This window comes from Marmota flaviventris, chromosome 2 (genome assembly GCF_047511675.1).
Source record: "Marmota flaviventris isolate mMarFla1 chromosome 2, mMarFla1.hap1, whole genome shotgun sequence".
NCBI classification, from domain to species: Eukaryota; Metazoa; Chordata; class Mammalia; order Rodentia; family Sciuridae; genus Marmota; species Marmota flaviventris.
In genome coordinates this window covers 12099826-12126270 of record NC_092499.1, presented here as the reverse complement: position 1 = coordinate 12126270, position 26445 = coordinate 12099826, and the positions used below count along the sequence as shown (strand labels likewise).

At 37.9% G+C, this 26445-nt stretch overlaps 1 protein-coding gene across 3 annotated transcripts in view; it reads left to right on the top strand.

Annotated features, from left to right (window-relative positions):
• The window catches only part of Unc79 (unc-79 homolog, NALCN channel complex subunit), a 216084-nt gene that overhangs the window by 107656 nt on the left and 81983 nt on the right, over window positions 1–26445 (top strand). The window contains exons 20-29 of one of the 3 annotated variants that reach the window (XM_027931618.3): window positions 1209–1366; window positions 3861–4042; window positions 7903–8104; window positions 9513–9692; window positions 11091–11156; window positions 18491–18777; window positions 20398–20580; window positions 21370–21532; window positions 24000–24149; window positions 24729–25937. In XM_027931618.3, coding sequence (XP_027787419.2) covers window positions 1209–1366; window positions 3861–4042; window positions 7903–8104; window positions 9513–9692; window positions 11091–11156; window positions 18491–18777; window positions 20398–20580; window positions 21370–21532; window positions 24000–24149; window positions 24729–25937 — 2780 coding nt within the window. The remainder of the gene's footprint in view (window positions 1–1208; window positions 1367–3860; window positions 4043–7902; window positions 8105–9512; window positions 9693–11090; window positions 11157–18490; window positions 18778–20397; window positions 20581–21369; window positions 21533–23999; window positions 24150–24728; window positions 25938–26445) is intronic. The other 2 variants (XM_071606555.1, XM_071606553.1) reach the window with 2 other exon arrangements.

The window sequence follows — 26445 nt, the reverse complement described above, 5'->3', positions numbered from 1 at the left end:
TGATTGATTGACATTTTGGCAAGTCATGTCCATTTCAGGTGCTATATGGTATCATAGGCAGAGTGAGAGAAAAGGCACACTTGTGTTGCATAGCCCAATAAGTGCTCGACACCGGACCCGTCCCCTCATATGCTCAAATGCGCATAGCTCACACACACAGCTCATGAATGACTCACGACAACAAATAGTATTGCTTCTGGTACTAACTCTGGAGCCACATATGAAAAAAAAATCCTTCAAATAACAAAGAAAACCAATAAAAGGCATGCTTCATATAGTTAAATGAAAAATTGAACCCAAAATATATTGAGAATTATTCTGGTAGGGCTTGATAGGGTCTTAGCTTAAACTTATCAGGGGCAAGGTATTACCAGGGACCTTCCTCTGTCCCCTGTCTGTCTTTTTGCTTTCCCCACCTACCCCATCACTTAGCCTAGGTCTGTCTTGCTTATTAGGTAGAACCAAGTGTTGGCTTCTCCCCAGGCAGGCTGTCCTGAGAAGTGGGAAAGAGAGCCTCTGGCAGCCCCTTACTGACACTGCCCTTTCTTCCTGAGATTTCAGAAAGAGAGAGATCTTTTCTCTCCCAGAGACAATATTGCTCTCTGAACAAACACTTGGACATTCCCATGCTTGAAACATATGCCCACTTGTAAGACTGGTCACTGTTCTGGGTATTGAAAGACTATTGTATTTTGGGTTCACCCTCATGATAGGGGAGTGGGGGAGCTTGATTGGCAATACTGCCAGTTCCTGCAGAGGCTGTTTTTAATAGAAAAATAGTTGTTCTTTGCCATAATAAGGGGACAGGGCTGCTGGGCAGGCAAAACCAACAAAACTTTACAGCTGTTCATTAAAAGAAAAATGCTAAAAATCATGTATCACCCCATCATCTTAACTAATGCCAGTTTTGTATATTAAGTCATTGTTTATTTTTGTAGCTGAAATTTGTAATATGCAAATTTTAATTTTATGTTAAAAATGTAATAGGTATTTTTCTGTATTGTTATATGAAAGTGATTTCTTTACAGAAATTAATATAACAGTATAGAAAATGTTATCAGAGGATTATAGTCTTGCGGATGAATGTAATTTCACTGAAAGCATCCCTAACAGCTGACAATTAACTATACTCACCAGGAGCTAAGATAAGAGGACATTTTTCCGGGAAACAATAAACTCTCACCACTTTGCTTCTCTTGACTCCTCAGCCTGTGGAGAGTCGTCAAGTCCGAGTTCTCCCAGCTCTCTTCACTGGCGGTCCCTCTCCTCCTCCATGCTCTGTCCCTTCCTCATGGTGCTGACATCTTCTGGACTATCATAAACAGCAACTTTAACAGCAAAGACTGGAAGATGAGGTTTGAAGCAGGTACTTCTGTATTAGCTTAAAAATTCTCTGCTCATAATGTAAACCAGATGTCCAGTTCTGACATCTGTTTTTGGCCTCCTTCCTCCTCCTGCCATTTAAGGGACATTCTCCTGATGGCTGGTGTTCCTCCACTGAGTCTCCTCCACACAGTTTTACAGAGTGTTTGACATTATCCAGGCATAATTAGTTAACCCCCCCTTTTCTACTCCCAAATGTGTCCATTTGGTTTATAAATAATGTAGGTAACTTGTATCAGAGTTACTGAGATATCTGTTAAAAATAAAAGTTATTGAGCCCCACCCTAACGTACTGAATCAGAATCTCAGGGTAGTGGTGAGGATAGGAATCTAGATTTTAAACCAGTTTTCAGGTAATTCAGTAAGGTTTGAGAATTCCTTCTGGTCTTGCCATCAAGGCACAAAGAACCAAGTCTGGTGCATGAAGGGTCTAATTTGCTAGTGCATAAAATGGCAAATTCTCAGAATAATGTGGTAGAGAAGGACCTTGGATGTTTTCTTGGAACTTTATATCTTCTGGCTCATTGTTCTCAGGGGCAGCAAGCAGGGTTTGGATTGCCAGAGTGTTGCTTATAAGAATGGTTCCACGTATTTTAGTGTCTCAAAAGTTTGACCCAGAAATGGAAGTCCCATTAGATGAGTTAACAGTTTCCTACACTCTGGCCACTTCAAAGAGTTCTTGCTTTTTGACATTCACACAAATCCCAGGGACTAGTTAATATGCCAGTTCATGATGGTGTAGGAAATTAGATGTTGTAGGGTAAAATTTTCTAGCAAAAATCTGCATGGCATTTGCAATGTTTTATAGGGAATTTGTATTTAAATGCAAATAAAGCAGATAAATATTTAAATATGCTTCTTCATTCCAATTTAAGGATTAGATTATTGCCAGATTAGTCTTCTGAATCATGGCTCTGATTATGTTACTTTTCAAATAAAAATTTTTAATGAGTTCTCAATGTCTAGAGAATAAAAATATTCAGGCTCCTTCAACTGCTGTACAAATTTCCCCATCGCCTAACTGCAAGTGTTTGCCGCCTGGTTTGCCACTCTCCTTTCTACTTGTACCGTTGTCATTTGCCCATTGCTTCTTGCTTCCCTTGGCCCAGTGTCTTGGCCATTCTCTATTCTCTGTCTGAAATCATCTTCCATTCTAGTCCCTGTCCAAATGCCATCTTCATTTTATCTATGCCACCATTGAGTTCCACCTTCAAGGTGATCTCAGTAGAAAGTAGTTTCTTTATTCCCTGATCTCTCATTACATTTTATTTGTACTCCATTAGAGTTTTGTATTACATTTCAACTAGTTGTATCTGTCTTATTGCTTTTAGTTAATTTGACTTTGAAGTCAAGAGTTGTGAATGTGGAAAGTCTTCCATTTACTTCCTTTCCCCACAACTGCTTACAATAGTCCCTTAATTTCAAATACATAAAACACATACATTCTTAATAGATATTTTAAAAACAAGTGAATCCATGAATTTACTGAATAAATACTACATGTAAGAGGTACTATGGGAGTGGTAAAAGTGAGTATGAGAAAAATTTTACCATCAAAAGCCTTCCAACTTAATTGAGGAGCCCAAATACAAGCATATATGAAGTTGATAAAAAATAAAAGACATAATGTAAGAACACTAAAGAACACGTGTCCTATGGGTATGTAAGATGAATATACAGATGCCAGATGTAAATTAATAATGTGAAAATGAGTAGTACTTTTTACAGGAGTTCATTGGGTGGAAGGTCAGAGGGACTTCATTGAACAGATAGAACCTCAGCAATTAATAGGAATGGTCGAATGTCAACAAGGATAAAAGAGTAGAAAGAATATTCTAGGATTCCAGAATAGCTTAATCAAAGTACTAAAATGTCTTTATTCACATCACACTGTATTGCTGTGCTTGGTATGAAAATTTTTTATGAGATTGTTCTGTAAGAATGGCTAGAATAATTTTACATAGATTTGAAGAATAATTTGAAATTCATTAAACGAGGGTATATTTGTATCCTGGAAGAAATGTGTGGCTTCTGCAGCCACAGGAAATTATCTGTCATTTCACATCATGACCGTTAAGAGTAGACCCAAACCTGGCGCCTGGCCTGGTGGGTGCCTCTTCTTCCCTGCTGTGGTCCTCAGAGCTCCCATGGAATGGCCACACAAGTGAGCAGAAAGACATTTTGAGTAGTTTGAAATGGAACTGAAAGTTAAACAAAGAGAAAGACCATTTAAAAAGCCTAGACAATGACTAAGAGGTACATCAAGTGAAGAGCTACGTCAGCAGGAAGGCACTGCCCCGAGTGGGAACGGCCTCTGCTGCAGATGAAACAACACTGGAGACGGGCACGGGGATCTCCCTGTGGTGTTTACCGTTGCCATGTGGGTCCCTGAGTTAACTTTTTCTCGTGGGTTCAGTTCTCAGAGTAAGAGTAATATGTACCTCTGTACATTTTGTCCTCTGTATTTTACATTGCAGTGGAAAAAGTGGCTGTAATTTGTAGATTTCTGGATATTCACTCAGTGACCAAAAACCACCTGCTAAAGTACTCCCTGGCACACGCCTTCTGCTGCTTTCTGACAGCCGTGGAAGATGTCAACCCTGCAGTGGCTACCAGGGCAGGTCTCCTGCTCGACACCATAAAGAGGCCAGCATTGCAGGTGATGTATGATGTGTAATATTTGTTCTGCAGATGGTCTGTGCCAGTTCCACTACTGAGGTATTTGTCAATGTCGGAGTCTTTCAGGCTTGCTATAATAAAACACCATAAATGGAATAGCTTATATAACAATAGAAATTTACTCGTCCTAGTTCTAGAGGGTGCTGGCAGATTTCAGTATCTGGTCAGGGCTTGGTTCACGGTTGGTGCCTTTCACTATTTCTGGGGCCTCTTTTAAAAGGACACTAATTCCCTTCATGAGGATCCCACCAACATTACCTCATCATCTCTCAAGGGCCCCACCTCCTATTACGATCACAATGGTGATTAAGTTTCAACAAATAAATTTTGGGGGGAACACGACCTTCAGACCATGACATTGTATAAATACAATATGGATGACAATGATGGTAACGTGGAAATTCTGTGGGTGTGTTTGAAAGCAGGTTTGTTAAATTTTATCGAAAACAAACAAAAAGATGAGTTATTTGCCCCCAATCTCTACCCATACAGTATAAGTATTTAAATTGAAGATCATCCCAGAGCTTGACCCTTATTCAGATATTCAGAGATGCCCCTTTATTCTTTTTTGTTGGCTCTTTCATTTTAGTTTTGTTGACCACCTGTTGACCTCACTCTTTGATAGCGGTAACTATTGCATAACTTTTTGTTGTGTGTAGCACCTTTTTAAACTAGGCTGGTTTATCCTAGGCCATTTTGTTGGCTGCTAGGCTGGAAGCCCCTGTCATTACAGGATAGATGCTAAGAGAAAGCAGATGAATCATAATAGCAATCAAAGTAAAGCTGGAGAAGGCAAGTGTGCCACCAAAATGAAACGTCACAAACGTGATACAAGACCTTGAGAGAGTCGTACATTTATCTCCTGTGGCACCTGTTTACTAAACTTCAGAAATTTTACAAGTCCTGGAGAGACAGGTCTAATTGAAGGGCACAGAGTAAATCAGTTTGAGAGAATCAAGACTAAAATCTCTACTGTTTCTCCGTATTGATACAGATTTGTTATTTTGCCATTGTTATCAAAACTAACAATTAGGGCAAGAGCTAACACTTGTCAAATAGACACTATGTTGCCAATGCCCTGTATTAAAAGTGTTCCATCATGCCTTAGCTTATTCATATTCACAATACCCTTTTGTGCGCTCCCATTTTACAAATGAGAAACTAAGGGTTAGAAAGGTAAAGTACGTCAGAGTCACATAGCTAGTTGTGGCAGAACAAACTCAGGTTTGATTCATAATTAAGTCCATGTTTTTAACTGTGTGTGCATGCAGGTGTTTGTGTGTACACACTGCCTCCCAATGTGGTGTGGCTTTTTTTTTTTTTCCTATAATTTAAGACCAAGAAGCAAGGACAAACTCTTCAGGATCTGACAAAATGTAAGAGTGTGCTGCCTGTGGCCCGCTTTCCTTTATAAACCCCAGCTGTCTTCTGGAGTCTTCTCTGATGTCTTACCAGGAATTCTATGTCCCACTCTGCTCAGGGCCTGGAATATAAGAGGCACTTGTTAGATTACAGTTAAATGAGTAAATGAGATGGTTGAATGAATTACAGCTTTTAAATTTCACTCAATTGAAGAGAGGTGAAATGGTAAACTCATGGAATAGAGAAGGGGATTCTCCATCTATTTCTACTCTGATTTTTTTTTTTTAATTTTTTGTAGTTGTAGATGAACAGAATGCTTTTATTTTATTTGTTTGTTTATTTATTTATTTTTATATGGTGCTGAGGGTTGAACCCAGGGCCTCACACATGCTAGGCAAGTGATCTACAACTGAGCTGTAGCCCAGCCCCCAACTTTGATTTTTTAAGTCTGTTCCACTCACATTCCAAAAAGACAAAGTGACTTTTAGAGAACCATGCAATTTAGAAGTGAAAGGGAATTTAAAAATATCTTCATGTGAATTCAGAAATGTAGCTTTTGTTGTTGTTGGTTCTTGTTAGTTATACATGACATTTTGATAAAATTATATAAGCATGAAATATGTCCTATACTAGGACCCCATTCCTGTGAGTGGGTACGATGGTGGATTCACGTAGGTATTTTTATACATGTACACAGGAAAATTATGTTAGATTTATTCTACTGTCTTTCCTATTCCTATCCCCCTTCCTTCCCTTTTGTTCCCCTTTGTCTAATCTACTGAACTTGTATTCTTCCCCTCCCCCTTGTTGTGTGTTAGCATCCACTTATCAGAGAGAATATTTGATCTTTGTTTTTTGGGGGATTGGCTTATTTCACTTAGCATTATGGTCTCTAGATCCATCCATTTACTGGAAAATGTCATAAAGTCACTCTTTATGTCTGAGTGATATTCCATTGTGTATATATACCACAATTTCTTTATCCATTCATTTGTTGATGGGTATCTTGGTTGGTTTCATAGCTTAGCTATTGTGAATTGAGCTGCAGTAAGCATTGATGTGACCATGTCACTGTAGTATGCTGATTTTTTTTTTAAAAAATTATTTGTTTTAATTAGTCATACATGACAGTAGAATGCAGTTATGCACTTTGATATATCAGACATAGATGAAATATAATTTCTCATTTTTCTGAGTGTACATGTTGCAGAATTATATTGGTCATTAGTATGCTGATTTTAAGTCCTTTAGATATATACTGAGGAGTGAGATAACTGGGTCAAATGTTAATTCTATATCAGATTTTCTGAGGAATCTCCATACTGCTTTCCAGAGTAGTTGCACCAATTTGCAGTCCCACCAGCATGTATGAGTGTGCCTTTTTCCTACATCCTCACCAACATTTGTTGTTACTTATATTCTTGACTGACTGGAGTGAGATAAAATCTCAGTGTGGTTTTAATTTGCATTTCTCTAATTGCTAGAAATGTAATCTTTTCCACCTGCACCTCAAATAGGGAATGAATTTCCAGGATATACAAAGAACTCAAAAAGCTTAACGTCAAAAACCCCACAAATAACCTAGTCAATAAATGGGCAAAGGAACTGAACAGATCCTTCTCCAAAGAAGAAATATGAATGATCAACAAATACATGAAAAAATGTTCAACATCTCTAACAATTAAAGAACTGCAAATTAAAACTACACTGAGATTTCATCTCACTCTAGTCAGAATGAAATGTAGCTTTGAAAACAGGTTTTTCTTAATGAAACTCCAGACCAAAAAAAACAAAAACAAGGACACACTGCCTTGAGGGCTTGGGGGTATTTGAATTGAATAGTTATTATTTAATGCATTAGAAAATGAATAACATACATATCATTCACATTTCTGAAGCAAAATTCAAGAGATATTCTCCAATTAGGAGGAGCTTCTCTTCTGCCTTTTTATATTTCCTGCCAAAACTTACCATCAAAAAAGATTTGGGGCTGGGGCTGGGGTTTAGTGGCAGAGCACTTGCCCCCTACATTGAGGCCCTGGGATCGAACATCAGCACCACATAAAAATAACTAAACAAAATAAAGATATTATGTCCATGTATAACTAAAAAAAAAAAAAAATTTAAAAAGAGATTTCAAGCTGGGCGCTGTGGCATATGCCTGTAATCCCAGCAGTTTGGGAGGCTGACAGGGGGATTGCCAAATTGAAAGCCAGCCTCAGCAACTTAGTGAGGCCCTAAACAACTTAGCTGTACCCTGTCTCTAAATAAAATATGAAAAGGGCTGGGGATGTGACTGAGTGGTTTCATAACCCTGAGTTTAATCCCTGCTACAAAAAAAAAAAAAAATTCACTTGAATAATTCTGCTTATAAGTGTGGATGGAGGAGGTTGCCTTGTTTATGGACCTGTTTAGTATATTGCCATTGATGTACCATAGATATTTTCATTTGACTTTCTTTTTTCCCTTCTTTTCCAGGGCCTTTGTCTTTGTCTTGACTTTCAGTTTGATACTGTGGTGAAAGACCGGCCGACAATATTGAGCAAGCTTTTACTCTTGCATTTTCTTAAGCAAGATATTCCTGCTTTGAGCTGGGAATTCTTTGTCAATAGGTTTGAGACTCTTTCTTTGGAAGCTCAACTTCATTTGGATTGTAACAAAGAATTTCCTTTTCCTACAAGTAAGTAAAACAAAAAACTTGTAAATAGTCACAGTCCGTGTTCTTTTTAGGGAAGCAGAAGATACTTGGTGTGTAGAAGGATGCCTTGATTTCATGTATACTGAACTCATCAAATGTTTATTAAACATCTATTAAACTAATCCATAGATTTAAGTATATACTGGTATTCCAAAATAAAAATTATTCTCATTTCCTTGAAGACCCGTAATAACCATTTGTGATTGTGTATTCCTTAAATATTTTTCAATCATTATGCATCTATTGTTTATTAGCATTTTTGTAGATATATTTGCACCTTGCAAGCTCTTGTATACTTATTAATGAGTTGCTTATAGCTCTAAATAGATGGGGAAAAGATAGCAAAATTGTCTAATTTAATCTGGTGGTCTAAACAGAAAGATTATAGATGATGGCTACAATGGACAGCAATCATGATTTTTTAAAATTTAAGACTTATCATAGGGGGAGAAGGAGAACTCATGCACCCATGAAATATATCTTTTAATACTGAAAAAACACATTTGGAGTGTTTCAAACTACCTTATTACATAGCAGTGAAGAAAAATAATAACCTCTCTTTAAAAAAATGTTTTTATTAGTACATTATACATAATAGTGGGGTTCATTTTGACATATTCATTCATGCATAAAATATAGTTTGCTCCATCTCAGCCCCCACCTTCAATCCACCTTCCCTTCCCTCCTCCCTCTTTCTATTTCCCTCTCTCTACTCCACTGTTCTTCCTTCTATTTATTTATTTTAAAATTGATGCTTTATAGATATACATAAAATGGAATTAATTGTAATACATTCATACATATACATAGTGTAATTCAGTCAATTTCTTTCTGCAATCCCTCCCCTTTCCCCATTGCTCCTCCCTCAACTCCTTTCTTCTACTCCACTGTTCTCCCATTTTCATGGGATCTCACCCCCACCCCCTTTTTACATTTTTAAATTTCTCTCTAGCTTATGCATGTGAGAGAAAACAATCCACCTTGACTTTGAGTCTGGCTTGTTTCACTTAGCATGATGTTCTCCAGCTACAGTCATTTACCAGCAAATGTCACAATTTTATTCTTTATGGCTGAGAAGAACTCCATTGTGTACACTTTTTCTGCTAAAACTTACAATGTATACACACGTTTTCTTTATCCATTTATCTGTTTACAGACACCTAGGTTGGTTCCCTTCCTTGGCTATTGTGAATTGCACTGCTATAAACATTGGTATGCATATATCACTGTAGTATACTGATTTTAGTTCTTCTGGGTAAATACCGAGGAGTGGAATAGTTGGTCATATGGTAGTTCCTTTCTTGGTCTTTGGAGGAATCTCATTTCCAAAGTGGTAGTACTCATTTGCAGTAGCACCAACCACGTAACCTCTTTAATTCCTTTTGCAAAGCCATTACTGCTGTGAGGACCAATGTTGCTAACCTCAGTGATGCCGCATTGTGGAAGATCAAGAGGGCTCGCTTTGCAAGGAACCGCCAGAAGAGCGTGCGATCTCTGAGGGACAGTGTGAAAGGACCTGCAGAATCCAAGAGGGCCCTGTCCCTCCCTGAGACTCTGACCTCCAAAATTCGTTGAGTATATTCTTCCATTCTTCATTAAATCTGTTTATGTCTTTCTGAGGCTGATGTGTCTTGTTGAATGTTCACAGAGAGTAGCAAATTTGGCAAACTGAGCTTGTTCAACAAGTTTGGCTTTTAGATTCCCTAGAAAATCACCAGGGATGTAAATGGGTGCAGCAAAGCCCTGATCCAGTGGCAAATTGTCTTGAAATGTAGAAGGCAGCAAATCCACTGAAGCTTGGCATGAAACTTGGTTTCTAAGTTCTAGAATGTGAAAGTATGCACACCAGCCTTGTAACTTAAGCACTTTTCTAAATAAGATGTAGATGTTTAGATATGTGCAGCTAGACATGTAGAGCTGAATTTTGGAATGCATTTTCTCCTCATGCATTCTAGGAGAAGCCATGTGAACCCTCAAACCAGTAATCATGGCTGTTTTTGAAAAAGAAAAATCAGACTGAGGAGAAGTTGGTTCCTACTCAGCTTCACCAGATAATTAAAACAAGCTTCATTGCCTGTTTTTTTAAAATCATCTATACTTGTTTTATAAAGTTTTTTCTTTATATTGCATTTTTAAAGAGAATAAACTTTCCCATAAATTAATCAAAGACTAGATAAACTCTAATGTTTAGCAATGGTACAAGAGTTACAATTAAAAATTCTTAACTAAATCATCATATTAATGAACAAGTATATTTAAATATATTACTAACTTGTTAAAACTATTCAATGATTAAATCTTTAAATAAAGCCTATAAAGTTAATAACACCTAAAACACATTTCTTACCCTGTCAGAAGCTAAAAGATTTGCTTTTACACTGCTATTTCTTAGAAAACAGCCTTATATAACATGGTCATTTTTAATCATAAATATGATTTTATTTTATTACATTTTCTCTATTTTATGACAAGCTATGGGAATGTGGTATTTTGAACTTGGGAAGAGTCAATGAAAGCCCTTTAAGTAATCACTAAACCAGTTTTTCAGGAAGCAAAGATAATCACAGGTGACCATTTAGGAATGACCTGGAGTAGTGTGAGGCCTCAGAAGAAGCTGTTTCAGATCCTAGAAACCAGTACCTCAATTAAATAAATTAATTAAAAGATCTGTTTCCCAGATCTTTTCTAACCTAGCTCATCAGTTTGGTCTATGAAGTTTATTTATTATTATTTCCTGTTAGTTAATTCACAAGACAATTTTAAAGATTTAAGAACTGAAGTAACATTGAAGGATCTTCTTGAGATCCCTATAAAACCACAAAACTTTGGTTGCATAAACATCATTTATGTAATGTTAATTACAAGTAGGAACTTGTTTCTGCTGTCAGTGCAGTTAGCACTGAGTGTTTTTTCTAGACTCAAATTGTCTGTAATGCTTATTTAAATAGAGTTGTTGTTGATTTTTAAGCTATGAGGTTGACCAGGCATGAGCAGTCTGCTCCAGCCCTCGGTGGGACACCTGAACAAACACCAGGTGGGTACTTCTGACGTTGAAGGGCCGTGTGCAAGTGTCTATCACAGGTGGACAAGGTAAAGAATCCGGTGTCTCTAACTGGACCAGAGTGATATTCTTAGAATCTGAGACTTCCAAAGGGTCTTCTTACCCCCCATGCTCAAATGTTTGAGTCCCTGATATGGAAATTCTTTCCATATTCCCAGCAGATGATTTTTTATCCCTTTAACTTTTGGTCCAGTAAGAAACATCATATTGTCCCAGTATGCACCTTTTCCCAGAAGCTAGTATGACTAGAACTATCATAGTACATATTTCTATGTGTATTTACACATAGAAATATTATGTTTACATACTTGTCTATATCTGCTATAGACAAAACATACATTTGATTCACATTTTAAGAGGTTATACATTTGAACCACCATCATCCGCTCATCATCCCCTTAGCCATTCCTGATTCTTTGCAACTCTACATGCATTTCTGTTTCTCAGAGCAAGGAGGATTTTCATTTTTGGAGGTTCATAGGCTCATATTCAGCATGGTACAGTGTAACTTATCATCTGATGTTCCATGATATGTTACAACTTACCATGAAGTAGCCTAAGGGTTAAAGAGATATTGGCAGGGACATTGCAGACTGAATGTTACCCACACAAATGGTGCCGTGACTCACTGGGAAGACGGTAAAGGTTCTGAAAGCCTGCTTATTTGTCAAAAACAAACTTGGTAACTACCACCTGTGTATCATGCTGGAAAATATTTGGGTTTTGATCTAAGGATAGTTGGCAAATTAATCTTTTCAGAATGATATTGACACTCAGAAAGAAAGTTTTAAGTATGAAACTTTGAAGTAGTCTGTATTATGGAAGTGAGGAAGTCAAGAGTAGGAGAGAAGAGAGAGCGCCCCGAAGATCATGAATACAGATGGCAGATGGTGGCCAATAGTGTATTTATTTCCTATTTTAAAATTGATGAGAAAAAATAGGTATAGAAAACACTTTGCACAATCACTCCACCTTGATTTACATATTGCTCATGTCTCTTCTTTCTATGATTTAAAAAAATAGAAATAGGAATTTCTGATCTTAAGCTTCATTAGAAATCTGAAATGCATCCAGTTCCCCTGCAGTTGCCTTCTTGAGATTGTTACTACACAATTTCCTAAGTGTTCTTCATTTTATCCCAGCTTCTTTTTTTATCTTAAGGCTTACTTGAAAAGTTAGTCTTCAATTATTATCTGCTGTAGCAATCCAGCTGAAAGAGTCCTCTCACATCTCCATGGGAAATTAAACATACAAGTTTCTTGAAGTTAAGAAAAGCCTTCAGGCATCTCATTAACCACCCAAAATGATCAGACGGTAAAGGGGCAGAGAACAGCATTGTTTAAATTAAATATGTAGCTAAAACTTATGGAAAGATAATTTATATGACACCACCATGAGTAAGAATTGCTTAGATTCAGAAACAGTTGGCTCAGCTTTTAAGACAAGTTCAGAATGCTGTTCCTTTTTGCATTATTATTTACTGGACACTGAATATTTTAACTTTGAAACAAAAACATGCCAGGATAATCATAAGATTGTGCAGATGGTTTAAAATATCAATTAAATGGAAACTAAAGGACTTGCTATTTCATAAGCATACTTTTGTTTGGTCTAAATAATGAGCTCCTCTGTGCAGACCTTTTATTGATTAGGCCTGAAATAAAGCAAATGCTATTTAATTATGTAGCAAGACTTAATTTTAATTGCTATTTAGGCTGAAGTTTTTGGCACTGGATTTATAATTTATGACTTTCTGATCTTAGCCTTTACATAAGACACACAGCAACTAAAACAGAAAATTCTATTTTTTATAGAAGATATATTCTGCAGAGCTCTACAAAGTGGCATTCCTCTGTGATTTTTATGAGTCAAATTAAAGGCCTTTGTTTACATAAGTAAAATTCATAGAATGTTATAGCTGAAACATTAAGGATATGCTAACATTCTCATTTTGCAGTTGGAGAAACTGAGTTTCCCACAAAGGACAAATGTTACAGGCTTGCTGGTGACAGACCTGGGTCTTGAGCTTGGAGTTCTGGAGCTTTCTATTTTTAAGGCACATATGGCCAATGCTAGTAGGCTTTCTGCACCTTGTTTTTCTTCCTAATTAATTAAATATGTAATCTTTTAAACTGCTAACCTGAAATTTTAAAATTAGAGATAAGATATATTTTTATCAATGCAGAACCAGGAATTCTTTTTCCTTGGGTATCTAGAACACCTGTTGAAGATTAAACAAACATAATGCAGCAGTTCTATTAGCACAATACTGAACAGTCAACCCCATGAATATAGGGTGCTTAATTTTACCTTGTTCCTCACTTTCTGGAATGAATAATTAAATGATAATAGGTATATAATAATACATACATACATGTACAGTACTATTATGTGTTTATGGAAATTACCTGACTTCTAACAACTCTGGATATATGTAAAGTATTATTATTATTATTATTTTCACTTTACAGAAGGACAAAAAAACTGAATTACTGAGGGATTAGTGAGTCTGCTTAAGGGACTTAAGATCACATCTGCCTACATAGGGACAGGACTAACACTAGCATCTAGGAGATTTGGCTTTCTTTCCACTGTAATTATCTCTTGATGAATTGGTCTTAGGGTATTTCTGTCCTGTGAGACCTGAGAACACCAGTCTGATTGGGGAGCTGATCTGGGCATTCATTTAGACCTGCAATAGTGTAGCAGAGCCCACAAGTGTCCAGACCAAAAGACCATCACCAGCTGGATCCAGAGGTTGGACCCCCAAATGATCCACAGCTGTCCCCATCCTCACAGTCCTTGCATTCTCCCGTTCTACCCCAGCCTGCAGAGCAACCTGCAGAACTTTTGGCCCACATTGGTAATGACAAGAAAAGGGCCCAGTGCTAGTTAGCATTGGTGAAATTTTCTTGCATTGACTTTCCTGCCTCCTCAATGGTGCCCCAGCCTGGAATTCCAAATTTCTCTCTGGGCTCTTTCTTCATTCCTATAGATGGTTTACAACACTGCTTCACTAACCTACAAAATCCCTATTGATCATTAAATTCCATAAATCAAAAGAGTATAGTCGTTTTTATAGGAATGCTCTTGTTTTAAATATCTCCAGGAAATAACCTTTATTTAACAAACATTTACTGTGTGCCTGACATACCAGGAAATGTGATGAATACAAAGATGCATCAGAAGTTTTTATATGCTCCATTTGCTTGTGTGTAGGGGAGGTCAAGTATGAACTCTCATCTGGAGTGAAAGTGACAGTACAGGATGGGTCCTGTCGAGTGCAGTGGAAGGAGAGCAGTCTACCAGCGGGAACATCAGGGAGGTTCCTGTGAATAGGCCACTGTTCAGTCAGGCTGGGACTGGGGGGCAGGGTGTAAACCCCCTGGTGGAGATAGGGTGAGGGATCATAGGGGGGAGCACAGGAGGATGTGAAGTTGGCCCTCGGCTCAGCTTTCTAGCCCTTCTATGGCTGCGTGCATGCACAACAGACCTGTTAGGAGTGACACTGTGAGCTGAGGTGATGACTGGGGAGTCAGAGGGCAGCGCAGTGGAGCTGCTGCGGGAGTCAGCCTCATTCACAGCGCAAACACAGAAGGGCCTTGTGGAAGGGGCACTTTCTTCCTCCACCTGCTTGTCATTTGCTGCTTTCTTAGAGGTGTCAGCGAGTCAACTTACACAGAGATAGTCCCTGTTTCTCTAGTCACTTCCTTGTTATTTTGGTTCTTCATCAGTTTTTCTTTTATATGGAAGAAAAGGTCTAAAATATTATTTGAATTCAGTGCACTTAGGACATTCATGAACAATTAGCATCTACAATGTCAGACGATGTCCCATATTCTGTGAAGGATCTAAAGACACAGCAGTGCCTTCAAGGAGTGTGTGTTCTTATAAGGAAAAGGCAGCAAATAGAAAAGTGCAAACTTCTGCCTTGTGTAATAGTTATTTGCCACATGAATGTGAGGAAATGATATAGGAAATTTCCCCTCGTTCTTCTCTTTCTCCTCCCATCTTTCCTCCTATTTTGTCTTTGAAAAGTAAAAGAATTTAGGGATCACATCCAATTACTGAGGGGATATATAATAAGAATGGCTTCTGGGGCCAGACCCACAGCAGAAAATGGGGACCGGGTGGAGGACGCAAGGCAGAGAGAGCACCGTGAGCAGAGACAATGGTGTGCCGGTGTTGGCTTTGTTCTGAGATCCGCACGCATCCCAGGGTCTGGGAGCGTGGAGCACTGCAGGGGGAGTGACAGGAAATAAGTCTGGAAAAGGGGATCCTGGTCCTGCCTGGTTTCAAGTCATGTGACTCAGTAACGCTGTATTCCACTTTGTGGTTTCATGGGTCACCCCCTGTGACCAGCTGACTGAGTCACACTAAAGCTAGGGCAGGAGTAGCTCTGCCTCCAGGATTATAAAAATGCCTACATTTTTCATTATAGAAACAATAAAATCAAATCTTTTAACACGTTGGATTGCTATGGTTAAGACATCTAAAGGAACTGCATACACTAGAATTCAAAACTAGTGAGTGTTTTAATTGTCATGCCTTAGAGAAAACATTGTAATTTAAAAATGGAAATTTCATACCTGTCACAGGAAATTAAAGCAGTACTGTTTATCACTAGACATTTCTGCTTATCTATATCATTTTTCTCGAGAATTTGATTGAGGTAACTTTAAGTTTACTGTATTTTAAAGAGATTAAGTTAAGATTTGCAAAAGCCCACAATAGAAAGAACAAATTATTGAAATAAAAATACTTTTTTTTTTTACTGTATGCAAAAGATACCATTAACTAGCTCTTTTTTCAGTACACCTGATTTGTGAAGGATCACTTAGTACTGGCTATTTGGGAGAAGCAAACCAAGAGCAGCAAGCTGTGCGCTCCAGCAGCAAAGATCAGTGGGACAAGTCTGCAGTGAGACTAGGGCACAGGTGAAAGCAGTACTTAGTCATTAGGAAAACATGATTTGTTAGCAAAACCTAAGGCCACATGCTTTAAAGAAGCATTGTGATGGTAGGAAGAGTTTTGGAATATTTAAGCTGCGTCTGATGGCTTATTTTCTAGATTTGACTTGTGATGAAATGAGCAGGGCCCTTTTTGGGAGCTCCTTTCTTCTACAGCCAGGTCCCTAGATTCTCAGGGGTGTAAATTGAAGGTGCAACTCCTTCTCAGGTGCTTCCTGCTTCCATTTTTTAACTTTAGGGCTTTGGGGTTGAGTCCATCTGCCTTGCAGGAGGTAGTCAGGACTCAGTGATGCATGTTCCTCTAACCCTTGCCCTCCAGGGCTGAAGGGTGGAGTGTTGAAGCTGTATTCTAACATCCATCGCTTGCTGCTGCAGTAACATTTGACCTTGCAGGGAACCTAGATGCCCACGCTCACATCCTTGACCCAAACTTGCTCAAAGCAATAATGTCCTTCTAGTTGTAAAGTAGTACTCTAAGAGGGAAAAAAAATCGAAAGAAGATATTTTCAATGCTGAAAAGAGTTCTCTAAATGTTTTTATTTAATCTTACAGGGATGTCCATAGGCATTGCTTTTGGCCAAATTGTATATTACAGATATTTAGTTTAATTATAATATATAGCATTGCTAGCCTCGCATTGAAATTGTTGTTCCACAAAAAGTGATTTCTTTTCTAATGCACACCTGATAAACAATGATAATATTAATATTTTATTGATCACTCTCTGCACATGAACCACTGAAATAAACAAGTCTTTAGGTTGTATTTGAGTGTTATTTGGTAGAAAAATTTCCTAAAGGACATTGCACATATTCATTTCTTTATGGACAAGCTTAATGAGACAGAAAATATTAATGTTCTAAAGTCACACTGAGGAGAGTCTGATGATTTCCCCGACATTTTAAGTTTTTAGACTAAGTTGACTCACTGTCAGTTATCCCTTTTTCACTGTATTATATGTGAACAGACCAACATTCTTTTGATCATCTAGGGAAACTAAATAATCAAGCTTGTTGCCTTATATGTAGGTCTTAACAAGAAAATTCTGAATTTGACATTAACTTCATGCTCACTGTCCCAGAAAGAAGTGGTTGGGCTTTTGCCAACTAATTTTTTGGTCCATAGAAATATTTCTTATTTCTTGCTTCTCTGGACTGTGTCCTGGAAGACTCAGACATTGCCAAATTAGTTGGGGAGTTAATAGGTATAAATAGCTTCCTAGCTCTTTGTTGCATCACTTATAGCATGATTATAATGGATGTAACCAAGGCTTGAAAAGGTTTACAACCAAAGTTTGTCATCATTTAGTGAATTTTTCCTTGCCGCATGAGAGGTGAGAATGCTGGTGTGCTGAGCTCACCTCTCAGACAAAAGCTTTGTTTTCAAATTAGAAATTCTAATGTTGCTTGTCAAAAAAGGATAAGAATGCAATGAATATTTTGAATAAGCCCCCAAACTTAAATATAGAAGAGCAAAAGACCTACACTAAACCTGATCACAAGGGGCAGAACAAAGGGAGACACAATATAATGTCTGACTTTGGAAAATGACAGAGAAAGTCAATGTCAGGATGCTGCTCACATATGGTTATTTATGAGGCTAAGCAGAAACCAAGAGCTCAGGTATTTTTCTTTCCATGTGAACTTCCAGCTCACCTTCATGTGGTGTTTTTCTGTTTTTAAAATTTCATGCTTCTCTTTTTTTTTGTCTGTGCCCCTTCCTCTTGTACGTTCTCATTACATACCACAGGGCTTATATTTTGCTTTTGTGATTGTGATTACCTCATTCAAAGAGTACATACACATGCTGATAGCTCAAGATTAGAAAAAGAAAACTTTTGTTTTTTGCACCAGTTGGTTCTTGAATATAATTGAATTGAGTTAGTATTAAACAAAATAACTCAATGGATCTTTTTATGCATAGTGGATTTTAAACTATCATTTTGTGGTAATTCTTTCATGCTTATTTTATAAAGCTCAAATGGAAGCTTCTCTTTATCACTAAGGATAAAATTTTGCCAATGTATTAAAAATTGTTAAATACAAAATTTGCTTAGACATTTGTCTTGTAGTTAGGGGGAAACTTGTTTTATGGTTCCCCAATTTTATTTCCATTCCTTTCTTACTCCAAAGTAAGTTGGCATTTGATGAGACTTCCACCCTGGACTCTGCTTTGCTTAAGAGGCTGTATTGTGCCTTTCAGCTTCTAGTCTAGAACAGAACCCTTAAGTACTTAGCAGAAGCAGAAAAAATGGAGTTTTATCAATGTCAAGTGAGATTGCAGTGTAAACTCACTTGCTGGGGAGCTGCGCCCTGACAGCCTTTCTTGTACTAACAGGACAACAGTCTCCTGAGAATGACAACACCATCAAGGACCTGCTCCCAGAAGATGCTGGAATTGACCACCAGACAGTGCACCAGCTGATCACAGTGCTCATGAAGTTCATGGCCAAGGATGAGAGCAGTGCTGAGTCAGACATCAGCAGTGCAAAGGCCTTCAACACGGTCAAGCGGCACCTGTATGTCTTACTTGGCTATGACCAACAAGAAGGTTGCTTCATGATTGCACCTCAAAAAATGCGCCTGTCAACTTGCTTTAATGCATTTATTGCAGGAATTGCCCAGGTAAGTGTGATGACAGCTTTGAGAAGTCAAATATAGGGTTTTCATAGAAGCAAGGCATTAAATTCCATTTAGTGAATATTGAGTGGAGTATAAAGTTTTGTGCACATGACTTGATATTAGGCATGGGTATGTGGATATAATAAAGATGAGTAAGAATTAGTAGCCTGGTATTATGAAGAGAGTATATATGTGCATTCATAAAGTACACGTAACATAAAATTTACCATTTTAATAATTTTCAAGAGTATAATTCAGTGGTGTTAAGTACTTTCAGAGTGTTATGCACCATCACCAGCATCCATCTCCTGACTTTTTCAAGGTCCTAAACTAAAACTCTGTGCTCATTAAACAATAAGGACATATAAGATTATTTTGTTTGTGTGGGGTTTTAAGATCCTCTTCCTTTTTGGCTTCAAGTGGAGAGAGTTAGTCATACAATCTACTTCATGCCACACTGTTATCACTGGCTTTTTTTGTCTGCTACTTCCAACTGCTTTGTCACTTGCCATCTACATGATCTTCCACACTTTATTAACCCATTCCCTCATATTGCTCCCACTTCTTCCCTACTCCAGACAGCTCAGTAACTAAAATCCTTGTGTAGGTACTTATCAACCAATGTGAGAATTCCCTTGGGGATCTGGGTCATGGGGTGTATACATATGCCTAATTAGATAAGAGCTACACATGTCACTCTCTAGCATAGCTGCACCAATCTGCAAAGGTGGAGGACTTGAGGCTAGAAAGATGTGTATGTGGATTTCAGCTTTGCCATTGTTGTTAGCTCTCATGGCTTTAAACATCCTCTGCTTACTGGTAGCAGAGATTTATTAGAGACACCATAGTGTAAAGCACCTTAATTAATGCCTGCCTCTTGGCAGGAATTCAATGGATGGTAGCTGTTACTCTCAATTGGCTCAAATAGATTGTAAAATAATGAGCACGGATAGGCAAAGTGGGAGGAATTTTCATGTAGTTATCTTGCCTTGATACTGATAGCTGGATAGAGCACCACTAATGCTCAGCTATCTGTGATGAAGAGAGAATCTAACATGTCTTCCTTCCCTTCCTCTTTCCCTTCTTTAAATTCACATTATACATGTTTACTTTAGATCTCTATATTGTTGAATATGGAGATCATTTTTAATTTGGGGCAACAAAGCCATCCTGAATATCTTTACCCACATATTTTGGAGCTGATTATTCCCTTGGGATATGTTTAATTATTGTGTGAGAGGATGTGTGCTTTTTCTTACTTCTGAATATATGTTCCTAAATTGCTCTCTTGAAAGTGTCTATTTCTCTACATTGTTACCAGTATGAATTTTTTTCTTTGAGACCAGTTTAGTTCTAGTTTAATAGAAAAAATTTTATCAATTGATGATGAAGTAAATAGATAATTAGATAAGAATTTTCAATTTACAAGTTTTTGTTTTTTGTGAGGTTGAACTTCACTTTACATAAACTGGCTATTATTGTTCATAATTGTGAGCGATCTTAATGGTTTGCCAGATTAAATGTTTTGCCAGATTTTTTGTTGTGATGGCTCAAATTTTTCTTTTTGAACTTCTAAGTGTTCTTAAAGTTTTATTTCAGTTACTAATATTTTTTCTATTTCAGGTTATGGACTATAACATTAACTTGGGAAAACACCTTCTCCCCTTGGTGGTTCAGGTGCTCAAATACTGCTCTTGTCCTCAACTACGGCATTATTTCCAACAGCCACCTCGTTGTTCCCTCTGGTCCCTAAAACCTCACATCCGGCAGATGTGGTTGAAGGCCTTGCTTGTCATCCTTTACAAGGTGAGTTGCCACAGTCACACTGTTTTTGGATGTACTTGTAATATATCTTTGAGCAGACTGTGAAGAGATTTGAATCTCTGAGGACTTGGTAGGAGAAAAATTTGACCTTCAGAAGAAGTACCATGATATTCAATCAGTTTTGGGAAGCAGAAGAGCTATTGGAATGAAAATAGTAGTAGGAGGGCTGGGTTGTGGCTCAGCGGTAGAGCACTCGCCTAGCACATGCGAGGCCCTGGGTTCGATCCTCAGCACCACATACAAACAAAGATGTTGTGTCCGCCGATAACTAAAAAAATAAATATTAAAATTCTCTCTCTCTCTCTCTCTCTTAAAAAAAATAAAAATAAATAAAAATAAAAAGGGCTGGGAATGTAGCTTAGTGGTTAAGTACCCCTCGTACAAAAAAAAAACCCAGAAAAAAAAAAAGATGAATTGTGGGGAATTGACCAGCGACAACCTCTGATTATGCACACAATCTCCTATTTTATCTAAACATTAATTATTATGTCAGAAAACAAAGAATATATTTGAAACTGTATTCACCAGATGTCTGTGGGAGATAGTTTTCTTAAAGACAATTGTAACTGTAAACTGTCCTTTGTTTCTGTCAGGAGTTTGGTGCAAGAGGAAGAGAAATAAGGCCATTATCAGAATCTGTGTTTTTACTTTTCTGTATTTTTTTCTTTTATCCCCAAGAGGTACTAAGAAAAATACTCGGCAATATTAAGTGGAAAAACTTATTCTTTAAAATAACTATTTATGTTTTTCTCCCTTCATTTTATTGAGCAGTATCCATACCGAGACTGTGACATCAGCAAGATCCTGCTGCACCTGATTCACATAACAGTCAACACACTCAATGCGCAGTATCACAGCTGCAAGCCCCATGCCACGGCAGGACCTTTGTACAGTGACAACAGTAACATAAGCAGATACAGCGAAAAAGAAAAAGGTACTTTCCATATTGGAATTCTATCCCAAACTTAGCTTGAATACATAACACATTTCTGGAAAGTGCTTTTCTTAGGAGACATAGGACCCTAGATCTCATGGTGGAGTAAAAAAAAAAATTACTTAATATTTTATTACTTTCCCATTAACATTTCTGCTTTAACTTCTTAATTTGAGAGAAATAATTGATATGCTTCTAAAACCCATATAGTAAGAGATAGTTTGTAAGATATTTTCTGCTATTTGGTTAAGGAGCCTTTGGAAGCCTGCTCTTAACATGCTGGAAACATCTTGCTTTGGGGCTGTGACACAAACTTAGTTTTGCACTTAGTGGAATCTTGAGGGTCTCTCTAGTTTGCCCCTGAATTTTATACTCACAGAATTTTCATGTTGTCTAAATTTTCTGAAGCGCTTTTCCCTAGTCTCATTATTCAATGTGAAGTGATTCAAGGTGATGAGTGAAACATTTCTGGGCCATAAGTTAGTAATTTCCAATACTGACACCTTTTTTTATTCATGGCTTTTCCTTAAAGAAGACAGTAGAATGAAACTTTAAATAGAGTAAAAGTACAGCCTGGATATTTTCAGGTGCGACGAAGAACTGAGGTATATATCTGTGAATGTCAGAGCATGATTAGAGTTGTAAAAGGTGACATCGTCTAATCCAATCCTGGGAAAAAGTCAAGTGCCTGATGACCCTCTGGGTGCAAGAACAGTCTGAATTCCAGACTGCTCTGGAATATCTCAGTGGGATGGATTATAGCTAGAGTTCCACTGTTTGTTTATTGCTGAAAGGTTTAAGAATCTAGGTTCTTCAAATTCTGGTAAAATTTAAATCCTTCCTGAAGAATATATTGTCTACTAGCTGAGGTCTTAGTCTCTGGGAAATTGAGTAGGTTTGGTTAAGATAGAGGTATTCTTTATGCATACTTAGTGTTTGGGTCAATCCCAGTGAACCTGGGTGGGGGGTATCATCTTGCTGTCCTTTCATCTCTGTCATACAGTACATCTTGAGGATTATTCCACAGTTATGTCATGGAAGTCATAATACCTATTTGCAAAAAAAAAAAAAAAAACACAAAACACTATTTTTCAAAGGGGGAAAAGCTTAAATAGAAAATGAAGAATTAAAATAGAGAATTTTGTTACATTCCCCAGAAACATTGGGATTTGATGGGCTTTTTCATCTTTGTGGGAATTCACTGGGAACTATTGTAACCATTTTGATTGACAATATTTATTTTTTATTTGATTAAAAAACTACTATGGATATTTCATCTAAAATTAACAGCTTTAGCTTTCATTTTCTTATAGAACTTGTGCATTAAGAAATGATTGGTCCTTAAAATTAATGCTTATATTCCCCTGTATTCAAGAAATCCTGAATAATCATAATCACACCTGAGCCTCATCTTGTCATATACAGGTATAAATATGGGCTACATATTTTCATCTCAGTGATATTCAACTCAAATAGTAGGTTAATTCCATTTACTGTGGTATTAAATGTGTCTAAGCAGCCTTTTCTCTTGCCACTTCACATATGGTTTTGGCTTTTCAAAGGATGAAAGAAGATAATAAGTGAACTTTGTGAGTTGCAGCATAGCAGTTCCTTCCTCATTAATGTGTTTTTGATTGTATTTCTATTTAAAAATGGCCAAATGAGAAAAGAAGAAAGGACATAGAAACAAACTCAGTAGGCACTTTTGGGGACCCATTTGTTTATGGAACCCTAGGATCATAACAGTCAAAGATTCTTTGTAGGATTCATGAGATCCATAACAGTTACACATGGCCAGTGACTCAGAGAAGAGTCTTACTTTAATAGGAGGAAATGTTTTTTTCTGTTTTCTTTTTCCTTTGTTTACTCTTTCAGTCCATAATCATTTGTGGAGCTTTTGAGATAACAAGTGGCTTTTCTAAGCTTTTTCTGTGTGTTGTGTGTTTCATTACCAAATGTAGAGTACAGTATTTTGCATTCACAAAGTATAAGGTGCATGTACTGTTAGGCTGTGTCTATGCCAGTTCCCAAATCCCAGGAAGGCATATATTGTTAGAAGGGGCAAGACCCACTTATGTTGTTTAATTTCCTTTTGCCAAATTAGACATTCAGGCAAGTTCAAGCAGTGTCACAGATTCCTAGATAAAGTTACTGGCATCTGTGTCATTTGGCTTTAAGTGTCATTTGGGAAAGTTTCTCTAGGAAGGCTCTTTTGGAATATTGAGATGCCTCTCAAAAAGTGCTGCCAATTATCATTTAGAAAATGATGGGCAATCTTGTAACCAGTTGCTTTGTTCAACATATGTATAATTTGATACCTGGATGAAATATCAACCCATAGCTAGACTTGGCTGGTGCAGAAACCACCCAGACTGTTCCAGAATGCTTTCACTGAAATGCTTGTGTAGACACAGCCTAAGAGAGAATAACCTCTTAAGTGTAATTTTGACTTTCTCTCCCCAATTAGAAGAAGATAGTGTTTTTGATGAATCTGATATTCATGATACACCTACTGGACCCTGCAATAAAGAGTCTCAAACTTTTTTTGCAAGATTGAAAAGGATAGGCGGCAGCAAAATGGTGAAATATCAGCCGGTTGAGATGAATGTTCAGAGAAGTATGAATTTTTTCTCTTAGTAATTTTATGCAGAAATGTTGTACTCTACCGTTTGTTTGGGGTGAAATCTTACTTTTATTATGTTACTACACATTTCGATACCGTTGATTTTTATATTATATGTATGCACAAACAGTATATATATATTCACATTTATATATATACGTGAATTGACAGATACATCATTAACGTCATTATCGTCTTCAAGGGCCATTGCTTGATTTGATTTGTTGCAAAATGTTTGCTTCTCTTCCACACAATTTGAATACAGTTTCCTAGATCTGCCTCAGCCAAAAGTGATTCCTTCTCCTGTGCACAAATGAATAGAGCTGAGGAATTATCCCGGAGCTTGATTTTGGGAATCAGATCTTAAACTACCATTTTGGTTCTTTCATTCCAAAGTTCTCCCGTTTTTGAAATTAGAATGAACCTTAAAAAACCTTGGCCAGAAAGTCAGTTTTTCCTTCTGGTGGAGCTGGGATTGTGATTATGATTTATGCCAATAGTATGCCCAAGTATAAGGGGAAAAATGGTTAAATCTCCAAGTAAAATAGTACTAGCTTTTTCTGTTTTAATCAGGTGAAATAGAACTGGCCGAATATAGAGAAACGGGTGCATTACAAGACAGCATTCTGCACTGTGTGAGAGAAGAAAGCATTCAGAAAAAAAAGCTGCGCTCTTTAAAACAAAAATCTCTTGATATAGGGAACGCAGACTCCCTCTTGTTCACACTAGATGAGCATCGCAGGAAGTCTTGCATAGATCGGTGTGATGTAGATAAACCCCCTGCCCAAGCTGCTCACAGTGCCCAGAGACAGAACGACCACGGGCGATCGAGGCAGAACTCTGCTACACGGCCCGACACTATGGAAATCCCTGAGAACCCAGCTGTGGAAGGTTTTCTAGAGCCCCGAAGGCCTGTGATACCGGAAGTTAGGTTAAACTGCATGGAGACGTTCGAGGTGAAAGTTGACTCTCCAGTAAAGCCTGCACCCAAAGAAGATTTAGATCTGATAGATTTGTCCTCCGATTCAACTTCAGGGCCTGAGAAACACTCTATACTCTCAACATCTGACAGTGACTCTCTTGTATTTGAGCCTCTTCCACCTCTCAGAATAGTGGAGAGTGATGAGGAAGAGGAGATGGTGAACCGGGGGGCTGGTGGCAAGGGTGCTGCCTCCTCTCCCCCCGTCCCTCGCCACCCCTCTGCCCTCAGCCTGAGCACAACTCCTCTTGTGCAAGTCAGCGTGGAGGACTGTTCCAAAGACTTTTCTTCTAAGGACTCAGGAAATAACCAGTCAGCAGGTAACAGGGACCCTGCTCTCATAGCCCTGGAGGAACCTACAGACTCAGAAGAATTATCTCAGGCAGAGGAGCTGCGAGAGTTTTCTTGTGGCAGCCCACTGACACTCAAACAAAAACGAGACCACCTTCAGAAGTCATTTGCTGTCCCTGAGATGTCAACAGATGATAACCCTGAACCCAGCACCGAGGAAGAGAGGCATGGGCAGATGCCAAGTTCAGGGCCCAAAACCGTGCTCCTTAAAGTTCCTGAAGATGCTGAAAATCCAACAGAAAGCGAGAAACCTGATACCAGTGCCGAATCTGATACAGAACAGAATCCTGAAAGAAAAATGGAAGAGGATGGAACTGAGGAATCAGAGTTCAAGATTCAGATAGTCCCCAGACAGAGGAAACAGAGAAAGATTGCTGTCAGTGCTATCCAGAGAGAGTACCTTGACATCTCCTTCAACATTCTAGACAAATTGGGAGATCAGAAAGATCCAGGTAAGCTCCTATTGTGTTTCTTCCAGCCTTTATCTTCAAGTCTGTGTATCTTCTTGGTAGAGTTTTGGCACCGAATGTGCATCATACTCAAAATCTTATAATGTCAGAGTGTGGCATTATAATCGCTTCGTAATCACTCTGAATTCTTCTCGCTTACCAGATTATGGTGGATTCAGAGGTGGTTCTACTGGCTCCATAAATGTTTCTGTGCTTGTTGTCACTAAACTCTGTAGTCAGTTCTTAGCCACTGTTGGCAATAGAGGCAATGATTAATCTCTATCAGGATATTTTAAACGAAATTTCAGTCTTCCCCAAGCAGCAGAAGAGATTAAACTCCTTTTGCTTTTTTTTTTTTTTTAATTTTCCTGTTTGACTTTAGCAAACTATGATATAGTCCAAAGGACAAACAAATGTGAAGGGCTAAAATAAAGCATAGAGTGCATGGAATGATTTAAGAATTTGATTTTAGTCATTAGGACTGCAGCTGATTACACGTGCTACTATCAGG